The 18,980-nt window shown below is 34.7% G+C and overlaps 1 protein-coding gene across 1 annotated transcript in view; it reads left to right on the forward strand.

The window, feature by feature from the left end:
* VTA1 (vesicle trafficking 1) overlaps positions 1–18,980 on the forward strand; it is an 80,384-nt gene that overhangs the window by 54,072 nt on the left and 7,332 nt on the right. The window contains exons 6-7 of the mRNA XM_023187461.2: positions 4,481–4,657; positions 10,013–10,093. Of these exons, the coding sequence (XP_023043229.1) occupies positions 4,481–4,657; positions 10,013–10,093 (258 nt within the window). The remainder of the gene's footprint in view (positions 1–4,480; positions 4,658–10,012; positions 10,094–18,980) is intronic.

The raw sequence follows: 18,980 nt of genomic DNA on the forward strand, positions 1-18,980 counted from the left end.
GATGACATTATGCTGATAGGACCTAGTGAGCAACTAATCTGGACTTAGTGGTAAGACATTTGCTTCTCAGAGAATGGGAAATCAGTCTGACTAAAATTCAGGAACCTCAGTGAAATTTCTAAAGTTCTAGTAATATGGGGCATGTCAAGATATTCATACTAAGGTGATATTGTTGTATCTAGCCACTCCTACAACCAAGAATAGAGGTACAGTGCCTAGTGGACCTATTTGGATTTTGGAGTCCACACGTTCCTCATTTGGGTGTATTACTCTGACCCATCTGCTGAGTAACTCAGTCTTCTTTTCTTTTTCCTTTATCTTAACTATTCTGTCCTTTGAGCGTCCACATAAATTTTAGAATTAGATTTTCAGTTTCTCTTTTTTAGAAAAAAATGCCTACTGGGATTATGATTAGTATTAAACTTAGGGAGAATTAATTGTCTTTCAGTACATGAACATAATATATCTGTCCATTTATTTAAGCTTTCTGTAATTTCTTTCAGCGGTATTTTAGATTTTTTGGAGTAGAGGTTTTATACTTCTTTTGTTAAATTTACTTCAAGTATTTTGTGTCCTTTCATTCTCTTGTAAATGAAATTAATTTTATAATTTAGTTTTCCAGTCGTTTGCTTCTAATATGAATTACAATTGATTTTTGTATAATCTTTTATCTTGCAACCTTGCTAAATTTACCTGTTGATTCTGATAATTACTTTGTAAATTCATTAAGAGTTTGTATGTAGATAATTATGTCATCTGCAAGGAGAGACAGTTTTGCTTCTTCCTTTCCAATCCTCATTTCGTTTTCCTGCCTGTTGTGCCAGTGGCAATGAATATGTCCATTGTTTTGTTTGGTTTTTTGCCCTGTGCAATACTGAGAAATTTTCTTTAGTTCTAGGGTGCTGAGAAGTTTTGTCATAAATATTGAATTTTGTCAAGTGCTTTTTATGCACTTAATTGAAACTGTCATAGGACTTTTTTTCTTCTGTGAATATGAGTTACATTGATTTTTCAAATGTTGAACCAACCCTGCACTCATTGGTAAACTTAGTCATGATGAGGCCTTGTATTATATGACTGGAGTTGATTCTGATATTAAGAATTTGTATGTCTACATTTCAGTATTTGTGAGATTTGGTTTCAGGGTTACACTGGCCTCATAAAACAAGGTGAAAGTAATCCCTTCTGTTTTCTGAAAGTGTTTGCATAAGATTGGTATTTTTTCTTACTTGAATGTTTGATGCAATTCACTGCTTATTCCATCTAGGCCCTGCATTTTCTTTGTAGGAGGGTTTTTAACCATGAATTCAATTTCCCCAATAGATTTAGGACTATTCAGATCATCTCTTTTTGGGTGAGTTATGGTATTTGTATCTTCAAGTGGTTTGTTCATTTCCCTGAGGTAGTGCCGTTTATTGGCATAATATTTTCTTATTGTCTTAACTATCCTTTTAATGTCTGTAGGATGTATGTGATATCCCCTCCTTCATTTGTCATATTCATAACAGCTGTTTCCTCTTTTTTCCCCCCAACCTCTTGACAGAGATGTTTTAATTTTTTTTTTTTTTTATTATTTCAACAAGTATTTAGTAAGTTTTTTTCTTTCTTCTTTTCTATTCCTTTTATTTTTTCCTGCACCACACTTGGAGTTTAATTTACTTTTGTTTTATTTAGCTTCTTAGGGAGGAAATGTGGATCTTTGATCTTTAAATCTTTCTTTTCTGATAGAAGAATTTAAATCTATCAGTTTCCCTCTAAGCATTGGTTTTTAGTGACATCCTGCAAATTTTGGTATCACTCAGTTCACCATAATTACAGTGTTCTTTGTGATTTCTTCTTTGAGTAATGGATTATTTAAATATATTAATTTCAGAATGTTGGAGGTGTTTCTAGATATCTTACTGATTTCTAATTCAGTTCCATTTTAGTCAGAGAACATACTATAAAAGATTTCAGTATTTTGTAGTTTACCAAGATTTATTTTATGGCCCAGCATATGATCTGTCTTGGTGAATGTCCCATGTGCAGTTGAAAAGAATGTATTCTGCAGTTATTGGTTATGATGTTCTGTGTTAAGTCTCCAACTATAGTGGTTTTACTAGTTCTGTCAGTTTGTTTCATTTTCAGACTCTTGTTATTATATTAGGCTCATGCACCTTTATAGTTATTTTTTATGAACTAACCTTTTTATTATTATGGAACATCCCACTATATCTTGCTGATATTCCAGGTTATTAATTCTGTTTGTCCTGATTTTAAACTTTACCACCCCAGCTTTTGTCAGCTTGATATTTATGTGACGTTTTTATCATTATGATGGTCCCTTTTATCTCAGCTAATATTCCTTGTCATTGATTCCATTTGTTTATTATTAAAATTAGTCATCAGCTTTTGTCTACTGGATATTCGCCTGGTATGTCAATTTTCATCCTTTTAGTTTAAACAAATCTAGATCTTTGTGTTTTAAAGTACATTTCCTGCAAAAAACATAAAAGCACTTTTTTATTCTGACTCTCAGCCCCTGTGTGAGAAATAGTGTTTAGTTCATTTACATTTAATGTAATTGCTGTAGCTAGATTTAAACCTATTTTGCCATTTCCTTTCTGTTAATCCCATCTGTTTTTTTTTCTCCTCTTACAATTTTTCCCCTCTCTGGTTAGTTTTTTCTCTTTCATTTGTTATGTCTATGTTTTTCTTTATGGCCTTGAACAAATTTGTCATAGCTGCTTTAAAGTGCTTTTTTGCTGATTTTCAGTATCAGGGTCATTTTGAGGTCTTTTTTGTAGACTCTTTTTTTTCACATTTTCCTTTTCCTCCCTAATTTTTAATAACTTCTATTGTTGATAACATGTTGAAGCTCCTCTGCAGCCTGTTATCTTTCTCTGCAAAGTCCTGATTCTTGTTCAAGCAGACCATTGACTTGCCAGAACTCAAACTTTGTCCCCCACTTTCAGCTGTAAGTTGTTGCTTTTCTCCAGGGCCCCTAGAGTCTTACCTGAGTGTGCATAATTCAGGAACTTGTAGGTATTTAGTTGGGATTCATACAAACATTTCATGACTCACTTCTTGGCAACTCTTTCTTTTGTGTAGACTATTGAGTGCCCTCAGATGAAAAGCCACATAAAATCAAATGTTACCTGGTAAGATTTCCTCTTACCCTTACTCTCGTTTCTACCAACTTTTGGTCATGCTCTAGTGCTTTTATGTTGTGGAGCTTTTTTCTTTCTCAGAATGTATAAATGTTAGAGTTCTCCAGTATTGGGAAAAGTCATGTTAATGTGTGTAAAGTATAAATACATCCACAAGGTTGCTTGATAAAATGCTCATCTCAGATTAGTAAGTAAATTTAACTTTTTTCCTATTTGAAATTAACTACATTGAATAACCTGTTTATAATCAGACAAAAAAGTTATTTAAAAATGTGGTAGGAAGCAGTAAGATGTATTCTCTTTGATGAACCTGTAGCTCTAGCTTGCTTTTATTTTAAGTTATTATGATTACTAATAGTGGCTGATTGTTATTTTGTACTCAAAATTCAATTTTTCAAAGTAGTTTTCAAATTCAGCTCATGATACAGCATATTTTAAAAGTTTACATTTCAGGACTTTTCAAAATGAAATATCTCATTTCTTTCTACATAGCTAAATGCAAAATTTAGCTACATAGCTAAATGCAAAATCTGTTTTTATTAGCTAAATGCATTGAACAACTCACAATCATTTAGTAGCTAGTACACAGTAAATCTTAAGTAAAAGTCAGCTGTCAGAAAATGGAGTTCTTATTGGATAGCGTAAATGTGACATGTTTTGCCAGAAATATCCTTGAGTCTTCATAAGTTTAAAGAAAGTTTATTTTAAAGAAAAATATAGGTCAGGCACGGTGGCTCACGCCTTTAATCCCAGCACTTTGGGAGGCCGAGGCAGGCAGATCACGAGGTCCGGAGATCAAGACCATCCTGGCTAACACGGTGAAACCCCGTCTCTACTAAAAATACAAAAAAAAAAAAAAATAGCCGGGCGGGGTGGGGGGCCGCTGTAGTCCCAGCTACTTAGGAGGCTGAGGCAGGAGAATGGTGTGAACCCAGGAGGCGGAGCTTGCAGTGAGCTCAGATCATGCCACTGCACTCCAGCGGCAGAGCAAGACTCCATCTCAAAAAAAAAATACATATATATATATGTGTGTGTATATATATATCTACACACATATGTACACACGCACACACACTATATGCAGAGATTTTATAGAATTAGAAAATATTAACCTGAAAGAAGTGATAATCATATTGTCAGGTACGTTTACATTTTTTAAGTAAATAAAAAAATTAAAAATATTGTTTTAAGAATAGAGAGCCTGCTTCTCCACTGCATTAAATAGAATTGCATTTAAAGATTCCATTTGTCATGTGTATAGTGAAATAAGAATACCTAGCATTTGTATTTCAAAATACCGAGTATAACATTGTGTATATGTGATCTGATAGATGTTGAAGAAAATGAAGATGCTGGAGCAGCCTCTCTGCCCACTCAGCCAACTCAACCATCATCATCTTCAACTTATGACCCAAGCAACATGCCATCAGGCAACTATACTGGAATACAGATTCCTCCGGGTGCACACGCTCCAGCTAATACACCAGCAGAAGTGCCTCACAGCACAGGTAGGAAACTATAACTGAATGATTTATTTAATTCCCCTTTTATAAATAAGAACTGCATTTCTTATCATATATGTGCCTCATAATGATGGTGGTGAAACATGACAAGTTCCTTGAATTCCATTTGAACCCACAAGAAACATTAAATTATTTTCATTAAAGTTTTAATAAAAGTTGTATTCTAGTTATTTGAGAAATGACAAGTATTATGTGCATTGATTACTATTAACTTTATATTTTATTAATAAGATTAGTTTCTATGCTTTTCATATATATGCTGTTTTTCTTTTTCTTCTCTTCCTTTTCTTTTCCCTTCACTATTGTTTTAGAATGGCTCAGAGGTGAGTGGGGTTGATTAAAGGATGTGTCAGTTAGGGTCTCACTGTGATACCTAAGTTTGTTTCATTCCCTTGGGACTATGCCTCTGCCCGTGATAGGGAGTGGGCTTTAAGGCATAAAATCTCAGTAACAATGAAATCATAAGACAAGTGAAAGGAGGGATTTGGTTTTTTTTTTTTTTTTTAACCTTACAAATGTGACACTTTAAAAAACAGGAAAGAAAGCCCTATCTTTGAATAAGTCAGTGCTGTATGTGTATGTTTTTATTTTTAAAAATCTGACAAAATTAGTCCTCAGTAGTTAAGTCAGGGTCAGTAAAGACACTTTGACAAAATTTCAGCTACTCTTCCCTTTAATTGCATTGTTGACAAAGTGTCACCTTTATCTCCAAGTAGCACACTTGCAACTATTATTTAAATTTTACATTTAATTTAATTTTTTCGAAAACTTTTCTTAAAAATTTACTTTTATCCCAGGTGACTTATGGTACTAAACTATATAAATGCTTTAAAATACTTAATGAATGGAATGATAGTCATCCTTCGAGCCCTGATTTCTACTGTTCCTATTATGTAATACACTGTTACTTTATTGACTTTCATTTGTCAGCCTTATTTTACCCAAACCTTGTAAATTATTTTGCGTGAATTACATTATATGCAAGTTTTCTATTTTGATCATTGTAACATCAAGTATGATTAGTGTCTTTCCTCCTGTTTTAAACTTTCAAGTTTATATTATCTGCAGAAATATTGTTAACATTTTCTTTAAGATTATTGATGAAATGATAATTTTAGCACTGATCTCTTTTTGTGTCTTCATTCAGCATATTTTACCCTGACATTTCAATATTTTGTGGCCTGTGTGATGACATTAATATACAAACCTATTTGCATTTGTTTTGGAAGTAAAATTTCTTGGAACACTATTAAGTATTTTGCTATGTTTAGAAATATTCGTTATTTCCAGTGTAGAATAATGTAAGTGAAACCAGCTACTTAGATCTGTTTGCCTTAGATGAATACTGTTCAAATTATACTTGAAGGTTTAAATCCGATCAAGAGTCCTAGACACAAGCATTCTATAGAGGAGCCAAGAGGAAATAAAATGCATTTAGGAGGCAAATCATATTAGTCATTTGTTTCTACCCTGTGCTAAAGCATAAACTCAGCTGATATTTAACTTCTCATGACCTTAATTTTTCTTCTTTCTAATATGAAATTAATCATACTTCTCATGGTTATTTTAATCATTAAAAGGGAAAAACTATAAAAATGGACTAGTAGTTTTTATAAAAATGGCCTATCACAAAATGAGTGTTCAGCAAATTAGCCTCCTTTCCCTCTTTTTTTTCCTCTTCCTTCCTATTTCTATTTCTGTGCCAAGGAGAGACAAGGTATTTAATGGCAAGTTAATGATCACTTAAAATTATTATGCAAATCAAGAGAAGTATCACAACTGGGGGTAGGATATTAACCTTATAGAAAGACTGTCCAAAAAGTTTTGTTTTAGACAGTATATCTCCAGGCAGAGTTGTGGCATAGGCATATCAATGTATATTTTATATATAGGTAAACTCTATGAGTATACAAAAGAGAAAACACTTTTAGTAGGAGGGCTATAGTAGATTGATCCATATGAAATTGCTAGTTTTGTATAACAAAAACGATAAAGTATTGGTAGTTTTATATGTTCAAACTAATACACAATGTATCTCCTGGCTAGAATAGTCATGACATAAAGATAAATATTAGGTGGTTTTCCATTAAAAGTTTTCTGTCATAAACAGTTCAATTTGATCCAGTTAACTCTAGCATGAGCCTCTTGTTTTCTCTCTCTTTTGTTCCTTAGAGGGAAGAATAAAACTAAAAAACTTAAAACTTTTGTAGAATGAGATCCTATCATATTTTATACACTCTTGTAGCCTTAGCAGTCAAATGATTATCATAGCTAATTTCTACACTTATTCTCGTGCAACTATATTATATGTTACTGTCTTTAATTCACAAACTCTCAAGAGACTAAGCAGTTATTCTAAGAAAACAAACATACCCAGTAATGACAGAACCAGGATTTGAATCCAAGTTTTTTGACTTCATGTTTTGGCCACCTGCCTTCTATGTTCCTTCCTCCAGGGAACTCAGATCCTCTCAAAACCTACTTTTCTGATAGTATATTTCCCCTTAAGATTGGTTTGAGATGTTGAAATCTCCTTTTAGCCCCAGATTTTTTTTCTATTATATTTGAAACGGTAAAAAAAAGAAGTTCATAGTTGCCTAATAAAAAAACAAAATAATGTTTTTAATGTATAAATAATAGCAAATGTTTCCCTTCTTACTCACTTTAAGAATGATTTATTTTCTCTCATAAAGGTCCAGGATGCACTTTTATCAAAGGGAAATCCTTAAGATAGCTGAAAAGAATAGTATGTACCAATTTGCAGTTTTTAGTTCTTCCACAAAAAAGCAAAGGGGGTGTAATGAGGACAGGGATAGTGATTGTTTAAACAGGCGAAATGTTTGCTTCTTGTGCTTTCACCACTGCTCAGATATCACATGTAGTTGATACAGTGTGTTTTTTTCTTTCTCAAGAAACATAAGCTTTTTATAGTTCATATTACAGGAGAAGATTTTAATAATAAAGCTAGATTAAATAATAAAGTTATTTTATGATCAAAGCTAGCCTTTCATTGTAAAATGCAACTCACTTCATAGATCAAAATATAGGCTGTGTACTTGTGTCAGAAGTACCATGTTTGCATTCTTCTGTAAGCTTTGATATCCTATTGTAGATACTCTGGCCTACGCATTTCTGTCAACACTATTTCTCATGATTAAGGTTTCACTAATTCTTTGCTTATGCTGTTCCTCATAGGTAATGTAGGTAACATGTCTTTCTCTCTTTTTCTGTGTCTCTCCAAATGTTATGTTCTTTTAGGAGTCTGTTTAATCACACTTTCTGGATAGCCTTCTCTATTTAGAGATTTGTTTGGAGTATTTTAATTTAGGCAGAAATGCAAATTACTTAGCAACGAATGGCATTGATCTATAGATTGGACCATTAAAGTGTAGTAGATTTACCTTGTTTATAAAGATATATATGAAAAATACATGTAATCTACATAAGCTATAGGTACACCTGTTTCAAAGCACTAGACACGACTAGTCTCTGAAGATCCATCTCAGATTTTACATTCTAGCATTTTTAAAATAATATATATTTATATGCCTTTCAGTGTTTGGCAACTTTTATGGAGAAAATTGTCAGATGTTTATAATTTAAATATATTTGGTGAGTATTTATCAAAATCAGGCAAAAAATAGTCATTGAATAGGTCAGCCTAAAATTGGTCTGTCTCCTCTCTTTGGATTTATATTTTATACAGTTTTCTATAAATATATTCATATACACAGTATATAAGAATACTTACTGTAGCATTATTTGTGATAGCAAAAGATTGGAAATTAAAACTTAAATGTCCATCAGTAATGCATTGCTTTATAAACTATGCATGCAGAGGATGGGACACTAACCATTAAAAACAGCACGACTTGTATATATTAATCTGGAATTATTGCTAGGACACATTAAGTGAAAAATGCATAAAACAGTATAGTATGCAGAACTTACTACCATTTGCAAAACACACACACACACAATATGCCTTCTAGAAGATTTTGGTTTAGACGAGTACACAAATTTCTCAGCAAAGAACAGCATTGACATATACATGGATTGGATTGGACACACAGTTATTTGTAGGTGGGTGGAAAGGTGTCATAGAAACTGGTGCTAGCCCTAAAGTGCTTTGGAGTAGGAGAGGCAGGCTTTCTCCTTTATATTTTTTTGTACTATATAAAATTTGTACTTCAACGTTCATCTGTATCCCTATGTACTTTAAAATTTTTCAATTTTTAGTTAAAAAAGAAGATTTGTATGGCTTTTAATAGTTCCAAAGAGTATAAATATGGAGCGAGTTTGTCCCTAAGCACAATTAAGTGAGGTAAATAATGTATATTTAAACCATTTTTTCTCTTAGGTTGGGAATGAGAAAAATCTTAAAAGTCAAGACTTCACACCAGAAGAACTTTGGAACTTCATACCAGAAAAACTTTAGACCTTTAGAAAATTTTAGAACTTCAGCCATCTTTTGTGAAACCATTATTCTAGAACTCTCAGTGGATACATATCCATTCCCCTAGAAATTTCCTCTTTATTTAAACTTGTTCTCTGTTTCCTATTTCTTATTCCCGTATTTTTCCCACTTTACCCTTTCTACAAATCGCCTATTTGAATTCGGTGTATTAGTTTGGCAAACAGTCCATTTGGAGAGACTGTTTAACTCCATTGATTTGCCATAATCAACTTTTCCTCATTTTATTTTCCTGCTGATAGAATCATTTCAGTCCTTTTTTTGGGGGGAACTTTTAACACTTTTTGTTAGTTTTTTAGATGATTAATGAATAATCTTCAACTTTAGGATATTCCTTACCATTAATCAAGAATGCTAAGTTACTCATTAATATGACAATTTTGAAACATTCTAACAAAGTCAAAACTGTTATTTATTGGATAATTGTTAGGAAATATAAAAATATCTTAAAATGTGTAAACTAGAAAATTGCAAATATTAATTTGAAATTTCATGCACAGTGATGAAACTGGATTCATCTTCTAAGTTAAACTAAATTAGAATTTTGTCCTACTTTATCACCAAATTAAATTGGCTGGGAAATTGAAAGGTAGGAAGTCTGTTACTTCTACAGATATTTGGTAAGCTTTAATTGAGAAGTAATCTGAAGCATTAGGCAAAATATATATTAGGAAAGCATAACCCATACACATATGTAAACACTCGATATCCTCCAACATCAAATAAGTATATCCAATTAGAATCCATTGATGTTTCAAGAAAATAAATAAAATAATGAAATTGCCTCATGATTTTTAAGTGCTGCCCTACTGTATAATTAAAAAGTATAATACTTTTATACCCATTTATGCTTTTCTGATTTGCAGGTGTAGCAAGTAATACTATCCAACCTACTCAACAGACTATACCTGCCATTGATCCCGCACTTTTCAATACAATTTCCCAGGGTAAGTCAGCTGACTGTTTTGTGAGATACATTTATCTCCTGTTTTGGGTTGCTGTTTTGTAATTTTATCTTGACAGTACCATAGATTTAAATGTTGTTACTTAAATTTGAATTTCTAGGTAATTTGAAATAAATTTCCTTGAATGCTTATGTTCACTAGATTCTCAAAAGAACCAGGATTGTTTGATATTAAAAATACCAACATCCAAAGGTGTCCTCTTTTGTTACAGTTATTTTCTTCATGCACTACCGAATATAGAAGAACAGACGTATAGCCAAGGCTGCCATGGAAGCCAATGCTAGATTATATTAATTTAGTTCAAGATTATTGTGAGTTCTGATTGTGACTTATCTACACTGTTACTAAATTATCTAAAAAGAAAGGAACTGATCATTATTGAAAATAAAAATCTCTGAGGTTACTTTGGTTGTTTGGTTTACAGGCTAAATGATTGGTTTAAGTATAATCTTTACTTCTCTGATTTTTAGCCCAAATCAGGCATTGTGTTTATTTTGGTCTTTCTCATTCAGACTTTTGTTTTCTTCATATGTCAGATGATATTTAATCCTTTTATATTTAAAGTGAAGATCTTTTTTGTTTTCTTTTATTTTTTGAGATGGAGTCTCGTTCTGTCGCCAGTCTGGAGTGCAGTGGCGCAATCTCAGCTCACTGCAACCTCTGCCTCCCGGGTTCAAGCAATTCTCCTACCTCAACTTCCCCAGTAGCTGGGACTACAGGCGTGTGCCACCATGCCCAGCTAATTTTTATATTTTTATTAGGAATGGGGTTTCACCATGTTGGCCAGGGGATGGTCTTAATCTCTTGACCTCATGATCCGGCTGCCTCAGCCTCCCATAGTGCTGGGATATTTGGTAAGCTTTAATTGAGCTACCGTGCCCAGCCATTTATTTCTAATAGCTGTTATTTAGTTTCCTCTGATACTGTCTGTCGGTGTGTTTTCACCTCGAATTTTCTGTTCTCCCTGTATGAGTGGGAACTGGCTAATTAAGCCTTCCTGCCTCTCAGCCATGGAATGAGGAGAGCCTTTTGTGGGTGAGCTGGATATCATACCTACCTTAAGAGTCCTAACACTATCTGGGCAGTTTGTTACACAGTTTTAGGGAGATGTTCTTTAAATCTCTTGTCAATTTTCCCTTTTCAGTTTTTTCATTCTTTTTCTCTTCTCTTCTCCTTTTCAATTTTGTGGATTTATTTCCTTTTGTGTTACTTTATCATTTCATTATGATTTCAGGAGGAAGAATAATTAATTATATATGCTTAGTCTACCACGTAGAACCAGAACCCTAGAATTCTTTACCCATCTAAACTGTCAGGCAGGTGTTAGGGCAAAATAATTTTTATATATGTAAGAACTCTCACCTTTTGCCTAGCACATACCTTTTTTAAGGAACTTAACTCAGGATGTACTCTATCAAGATAAGGGTGGTAATCAAGCAAAAGAGAAATATGAAATATAAGAAATGGTGAAATATACTTCTTTAGATACTCTAAAGAAGAAAGATTCTATGATAGCTTTCCCACATGCTTGGAAAGCAATTGCTCCAAAATTAGAATAGGAAATTGGAGAACTCCCCTCCTTTAAGAAAAGTAACATGAATTTCATGTAATATATAGAATAGAAGCTTCAGAATATGAAAGACATAGATAAGAAGCCGTAGAATCCTGCCAGTAAGAAGAAAAAAAACTAAAACAAAACATCTAAGAAAAATTTTGATATTATATAGGAAATCTTAATTTGGAAGCAAACAAAAATATGCCATGATTTTGAACAGTAATAGAATTATGGAATATAAAAGAAAAGGATTTCATTTGACTTAGATACAAAGAACATTCTCCTTCAAAAGGTACCAGGCTTATGACAAAACATCGAGTACTTCATTCAGGATGAAATATAAACATCAACACTGACATTTTAACATTATACTGGAAGTTCTAGCTAGTGCAGTAAGAAAGGAAAAAGAAATAAAAGCTATAAAGATAGGGAAAGAAAAAATAACACTATTTTTGTTCATAGATGACATGATGGTCTGTAGAAAATCTGGAAGAATCAATCAAAAAACTGATAAGCAATTATAGCTGGATTGCTGTATAGATGATTAATATGCAAAAATTAATTGCTTTCCACATAGCACAAAACAAGTGGGATTTCAAATTAAAATACACTGCCATTGTGTTTGTATTTACATAAACACAACAATCAAAAACAAAGTACCATTTACGTTAGCATTCCACCAAAAATATTCAGGTATAAATGTAACAAAACCCATTACAAGATCTATATGAGGAAAACTACAAAATGCTGATGAAAGAATCAAAGAATTACATAAATGGAGATTTCATAATCATGCATAAGAAGACTCTGTATTAGTTCTTCCCAGCTTGATCTATAGATTATGGACAGTTCCTATCAAAATCCCAGCAAGTTATTTGGTGCATATGAACTCCAGCTATCTACAGTTTATATGGGGTGGTAGAAGACCCAGAATAGTCAACATAGTATTGAAGGAGAAGAACAAAGTTGGAGGACTGACACCACCTAGACTTCAAAGCATAAATCTGCAGTAAATTAGACAGTATGGTATTGGCGGTAGAATAGACAAATAGATCAGTGAGAGAGAGAGTCCAAAAAATAGACCCATATAGAAAAAGTCATATGATCTTTGGCAAAGGAGCAAAGGGAATACCATTGAAAAAAGATACTCTTTTCAACAAATGGTGCTGGAATAACAGGACAGTCACATACAGCAAAAAAAAAGTGAATCTAGACACAGACCTTCCACTCATCTCAAAATTTAACTCAAGTCTGATGCCTAAATTTGAACTCCAAAACTAGGGACTTCTGGTTCCAAAATGACAATGTAGAAGCATACTGACTTCATTCCCCACCAACAGAAAAAAAAACCAAAAACAAATATACAGCACCGAGATCGACACGAGCAACAACCCAGACAGAGCCCAAGTATGAGGATGAAATAGTTCCTGGGCCACAGAGAAGTGGAAAAACTTCAGTAGGAGAATCGGACTTCCACTTGATGCTTCTGCCCTGCCCTTATGTCCACACAGAAAATCTCCGCCACCTCATAATTTCTACACTGGAAGAAGTAAAATTGAAGTGGTCAACCATCGTCCCCACCTTCTTGGGTTCCTTGGCAGGAGACCTGTCCTTGCCTTAACCCACAGGTAGCATCATGACTGCCTGAAGGGAAAATATCACTGAAGACCAGTAGAGACTATTATTCCCAGCCCCAGGGACTTCACTCTGCATCTTGGCCAAAGGAGACACCAAATCAGAGTGGCTGTTCAGCAGTACCAAGCTGCAGGAGGTATATTTCCTAGGTCCTGTAAGCACAAACCCCTACCTAGTCTGCCTCCCCACACTGCCAGTGTAATCCATTTGGGACATTCAGTGCTCCAAACATTTACTAGAACTGAGGGAAACCTGCGCGTACGGCGCCACCTAGAGCTGAAAAGGACATAGCGACATAACAGTGAAGATTTGTCAGCAAATATATGCAATAAAAACCAAAACAAGCTGGACAGAGAAAACTGAAATAAATAACTAATTCTTCCAGTGCAAAGACATGGGAAAGACCCACGAGAAACAACAGCAAACAGGGAATCATGACCTTCTCAAAAGGACAAAGCAAAAATCCTGGCCGAGCACGGTGGCTCAAGCCTGTAATCTCAGCACTTTGGGAGGCTGAGGTGGGCGGATTACCTGAGGTCAGGAGTTCAAGACCAGCCTGGCCAACATGGTGAAACCCTGTCTCTCTACTGAAAATACAAATAAAAAAATTAGCTAGGCGTGGTGATGCATGCCTATAATCCCAGCTACTTGAGAAGGTGAGGCAGGAGAATCACTTGAACTTGGGAGGTGGAGAGTGCAGTGAGCCAAGATCGCCCTACTGCACTCAGCCTGGGTGGCAGAATAAGACTCCGTCAAAAAAAAAAAAAAAAAAATCCTGAAACTGATCCTAACAAAACAGCAGTTTGTGAGCTCTCTGACCAAGACTTCAGAATAACAATTTTAAGAAAACTCATTGACCTGTAAGATAATACAGAAAAGCCATAAAGAAATTTGACAGATATTGGAATAATTTTTCAAAACAAAAAATAAAATATTGGAACTGATAAATACATTTGCCGAACTGGAGAAGTCTTTTGAGGCTCTCAACAGCAGAATGAACTAAGCAGAGGGAAAAAAACAGTGAGCTCAAAGACCAGCTATTTGAAAATACACAGTCAGAGGAGGGAAAAAAGAGAATGAAAAGGACTGGCTACAAGATATAGGTATCTACCTCAGAAGACCAAATCTAAGAGCCACTGATGTTCAAGAGGGAGCTGAGCGAGAGGTAGAAAGCTTATTCAAAGAAATAATAACTGAAAGCTTTTCAAAACTTGAGAAAGATATAAATATCCAGCTACAGGAAGGTCTTTTAACACCGAACAGATTCAACCCCCAAGTAAGACTACCTAAAGGCATGTAGTAATCAAATGCTAAAGGCCAAGGACAAAGAGAAGGTCCTTAAAACAGCAAAAGATAAGAAGCAAATAGCATATAAAGGAGCTCCAAGTCATCTGGCAACAGCCTTCTCAACAGGCCAGGAGGGATTGGAACAACATTTTCAAAAAAAAAAAAACCTATAATCTAAGAATATTGTATCCAGCAAAATTGTCACTCAAATATGAAGGAGAGATACAGTCTTTCCTAGACACAAAAGCCAATCCATCTTCCAAGAAAAGCTAAGGGGAGTTCTTCAGTCTGAAAGAAAACACTAATGTGCAGAAGAAAACATTTCAAGGTATAAAATCCACTGGTAGAATTAATACTCTGTATAGAATTTTTTAGTATAGAGCAATTTTATAATATAGAAAATAGAGCAGTTAGGCAAAAGAAAGGAAGAAAGTTCATCCAAATTGAAAAGGAAGAAAACAAATTAGCCTTGCTCACAGATGACATGATCTTATGCCTAGAAAAACCTAAAGACTACCAAAAAACTGTTGGAACTGATAAATTTAGTGAAGTTACAGGATACAGAATCAACATACAAAAATCAGTAGCATTTATAAACACCAACAGCAGATAATCTGAAAAACAAATTAAGAAAGCAATCCCATTTACCACAGCTACAAAAAATATAAAACACCTGGGAATTGATCTAACTACAGAGATGAGATATCTGTGTACGAAAAACTATATAAAATTCTGATGAATGTAATAGAAGTGGACACATAAAAAATGTAAAGATACTCCATGCTTATGGATTAGAAGAATTAATATTATTAAAATGGCAATGCTACCCAAAGCAATCTACAGATTCCGTTCAATCCCTATCAAAATGCCAATGACATTCTTCACAGAATGACATTTCACCAAAAAATAAGAACCCTAAGATTTATATAGAATGATAAAAGACCCTGAATAGCAAAAGCAGAACTGAGCAAAAAGAGCAGAGCTAAAGGCATCACACTGTCTGATTTCAGAATTTACTACAAAGCTATGATAACCAAAACAACATGGTACTGACATAAAACCATACACAGGGACCAGTGGAACAGAACAGAGAATCCTGATATACATTTATGCATTTACAACCAAGTCATTTTTGACAAAGGTGCCAAGAACCTACAATGGGGAAAGAACGACCTTTTCAATAAATAATGCTGGGAAAACTGGATAACTATATGCAAAAGAATGGAAGTAGACCCCCATCTCTCATGATACACAAAAATCAAATCAAAATGGATTAAAGACTTACATCTGAAACTTCAAATCTAAGACCTGTGAAACTAATACAAGAAAACATTAGAGAAATGCTCCAGGACATTGGTCTATGCAAAGATTTTTTTGTGGAAGACCTCAAAAGCATAGGCAAATAAAGCAGAAATGGCAAAATGGGATTAGATCCAGCTAAAATGTTTCAGCATGGCAAAGGAAAAAACCAACAAAGTGAAAAGACAACCCATGGAATGGGAGAAAATATTCACAATCCATCTATCTGACAAGGGATTCATAACCAGAATATATAAGAAGATCCGACAACTCAATAGCAAAAAACAAATAATACAATTTAAAAATGGACAAAAGATCTAATATTTCATATATGAAATGTCAAGTATATGAAAAAATGCTCAACATCACTAATCGTCAGAGAAATACAAATCAAAATCACATTGCAGTATCATTTTACCCTAGTTAAAATGGCTTATACCAAAAGACAGGCATAGAGAACAGTGCAGAGGTTTCTCAAATAACTAAAAATAGAAGTACCATATGATTCAGCAATTCCAAAGGAAAATCCAAAAGAAAGGAAATCAATATGCTGCAAGAAATCTACACTCTCATGTTTGTTGCAGCACTATTCACAGTAGCCAAAAATGGAATCAACCTAAATGACCATCAGTGGATGAATGAATAATGAAAATGTGGTATATATACACAATGGAATATTATTCAACCAAAAAAATAAAAGAATTATATTATTTGCAGCAACATAGATAGAACTAGAGGTCATCGTTTTAAATAAAATAAGCCAAGCCCAGAAAGACACATATCATATGTTCTCACTCACATGTGGGAGCAAAGAAAGGTGGATCTCATGAAAATAGAGAGTAGATTGGTGGTTACCAAAGGCCAGGAAGGAAAGGGTGAAGGCGTGGAGGATGAAAATGGAAAAAAAAGAATATATGTGTTTTTATTACCACTGAAATGCATGCTTTGAAATTATAAAGATGGCAAATTATATATGAATACCTTAATAAAAATAAGTTTAAGAAATAAAATGTGAAACTATAAAACCTCTGAAAGATAGCAAAGAGAAAATCCAGATGACCCTGGGCTGAGCAAAGACTTTTTAAATGCATGATCCATAAAAGAAAGAAATGATAAGGCAGATTTCATTAAGATTAAAATTTTCTGCCCTTCTGAAGATGCTGTCAAGTAAATGAAAAGACAAGCCACAGACTAAGAGAAAACATTGCAAAAGGCTTACTGATTAAGGACTGTTAACAAAATATACATAAAACTCCTAAAAAACAATAACACAGATAACCCTCTTTTAAAATTAGCAAAAGGCCTTTACAGTCACCTCACCAAAGAGGATATACAAATGGAAAGCAGACATATGAGAAGATACTTCACCGCATATATCATCAGGAAAATGTGAATTAAAACGATGAGATACCACTACACACCTGTTAGAATGGCCAAAATGTACAACATTGACAACACCAAATGCTGGTAACGATGTGGAACCACAGAAACTCTCATTCATTGCAGGTAGGAATGCAAAATGATACAGCCACTTTAATAGTTTGGCAGTTTCTTACATAACTAAATATATTTACTTTAGGATCCTGCAGTTGTGTCCTTGGTATTTACCTGAATGAGTTTAAAACATATATTCACATGAAAACCTGCAAGCAAAGGTTTATAGCAGCTCTGTTTATAATTGCCGAAACATGGATGGAACCAAGATTATCTTGCTGTAGGTGAATGGATAAATAAACTGCAGTACATCTAGACAATGGGATATTATTCAGTGCTAGAAGGAATGAGCTATCAAGCTATGAAAAGACATAGAGGAAACTTAAATGTGTATTACAAAGTGAAATTTTAAAAAGCTATATACTGTATAATTTCAAGTATGTGACATTCTGAAAAAGGCAAACAATAGAGGAGGTAGATCAGTAGTTGTCAAGAGTTAGGGGGAGAGGGAGGGATGAATGAGTGGATCACAGAGAAGTTTTAGGGCAGTGAATCTGTTTTGCACGACATTGTGTATTAGTCTGTTCTCATATTGCTATAAAGAACTACCTGAGACTGGTAATTTATGAAGAATAGAGGTTTAAGATTCACAGTTACACAGGCTTAACAGTAAGCATGACTGGGAGGCCTCAGGAAACTTAAATCATGGCAAAAGGTGAAGGAGAAGCAGGCATCTTCCTCACATGGCAGCAGGAGACAGGGAAGGGGGAAGTGCCACACACTTTTAACCATCAGATCTCATGAGAACTCACTATCACAAGAACAGCAAGGGGGACATCCACCCCCATGATCCAGTTACCTCTCACCAGGCCCCTCCTTCAGTTCAACATGAGGTTTGGGCAGGGACACAAGTCCAAATCATATCATTCTGTTCCTAGCTCCTCCCAAATCTGATGCCCTTCTCATATTGCAAAATGCAAGTATCTCTTCTCAATAGTGCACCAGTCTTAACTTGTTTCAGCATTACCTCAAAAGTTTATAGTCCAGACTCTCACCTGAGACAAGGTAAGTCCTTTCCACCTATGAGCCTGTAAAATCAAAAGCAAGTTAGTTACTTCCAAGATACAGTGAGGATGCAGGCATTGGGTAAATGCTCCCATTCCTAATGGGAGAAATTGGCCAAAACAAAGGGGCTGCAGGCACCATGCAAGTCTGAAACCGACCAGGGCAGTCATTCAATCGTAAAGCTTCAAAATAATCTCCTTTGACTCCGTGTCTCACATCCAGGTCATGCCAATGCAAGGGGTGGGCTCCCTAGGCCTTGGGCAGCTCCACCCCTGTGGCTTTGCAGGGTACAGCCCCCTTGGCTGCTTTCACAGGCTGTTGTTGAGTGTCTGTGGCTTTTCCAGGTGCATGATGTAAGCTGTCAGTAGGTCTACCATTCTGGGGTTTAGAGGATGGTGGCCCTCTTCTCACAGCTCCACTAGGCAGTGCCCCAGTGGGGATGCTGCATGGGGGCTCCAACCCTACATTTATTCTCTGCACTTCTCTGGTAGAGGTGCTCCATGAGTGCTCCACCAGTGCAGCACACTTTTGCCTGGACATCCAGGCATTTCCATACATTCTTTGAAATCTAGGCAAAGGTTCTCAAACCTCTGC

This window comes from Piliocolobus tephrosceles, chromosome 5 (genome assembly GCF_002776525.5).
Source record: "Piliocolobus tephrosceles isolate RC106 chromosome 5, ASM277652v3, whole genome shotgun sequence".
Lineage (NCBI taxonomy): Eukaryota > Metazoa > Chordata > Mammalia > Primates > Cercopithecidae > Piliocolobus > Piliocolobus tephrosceles.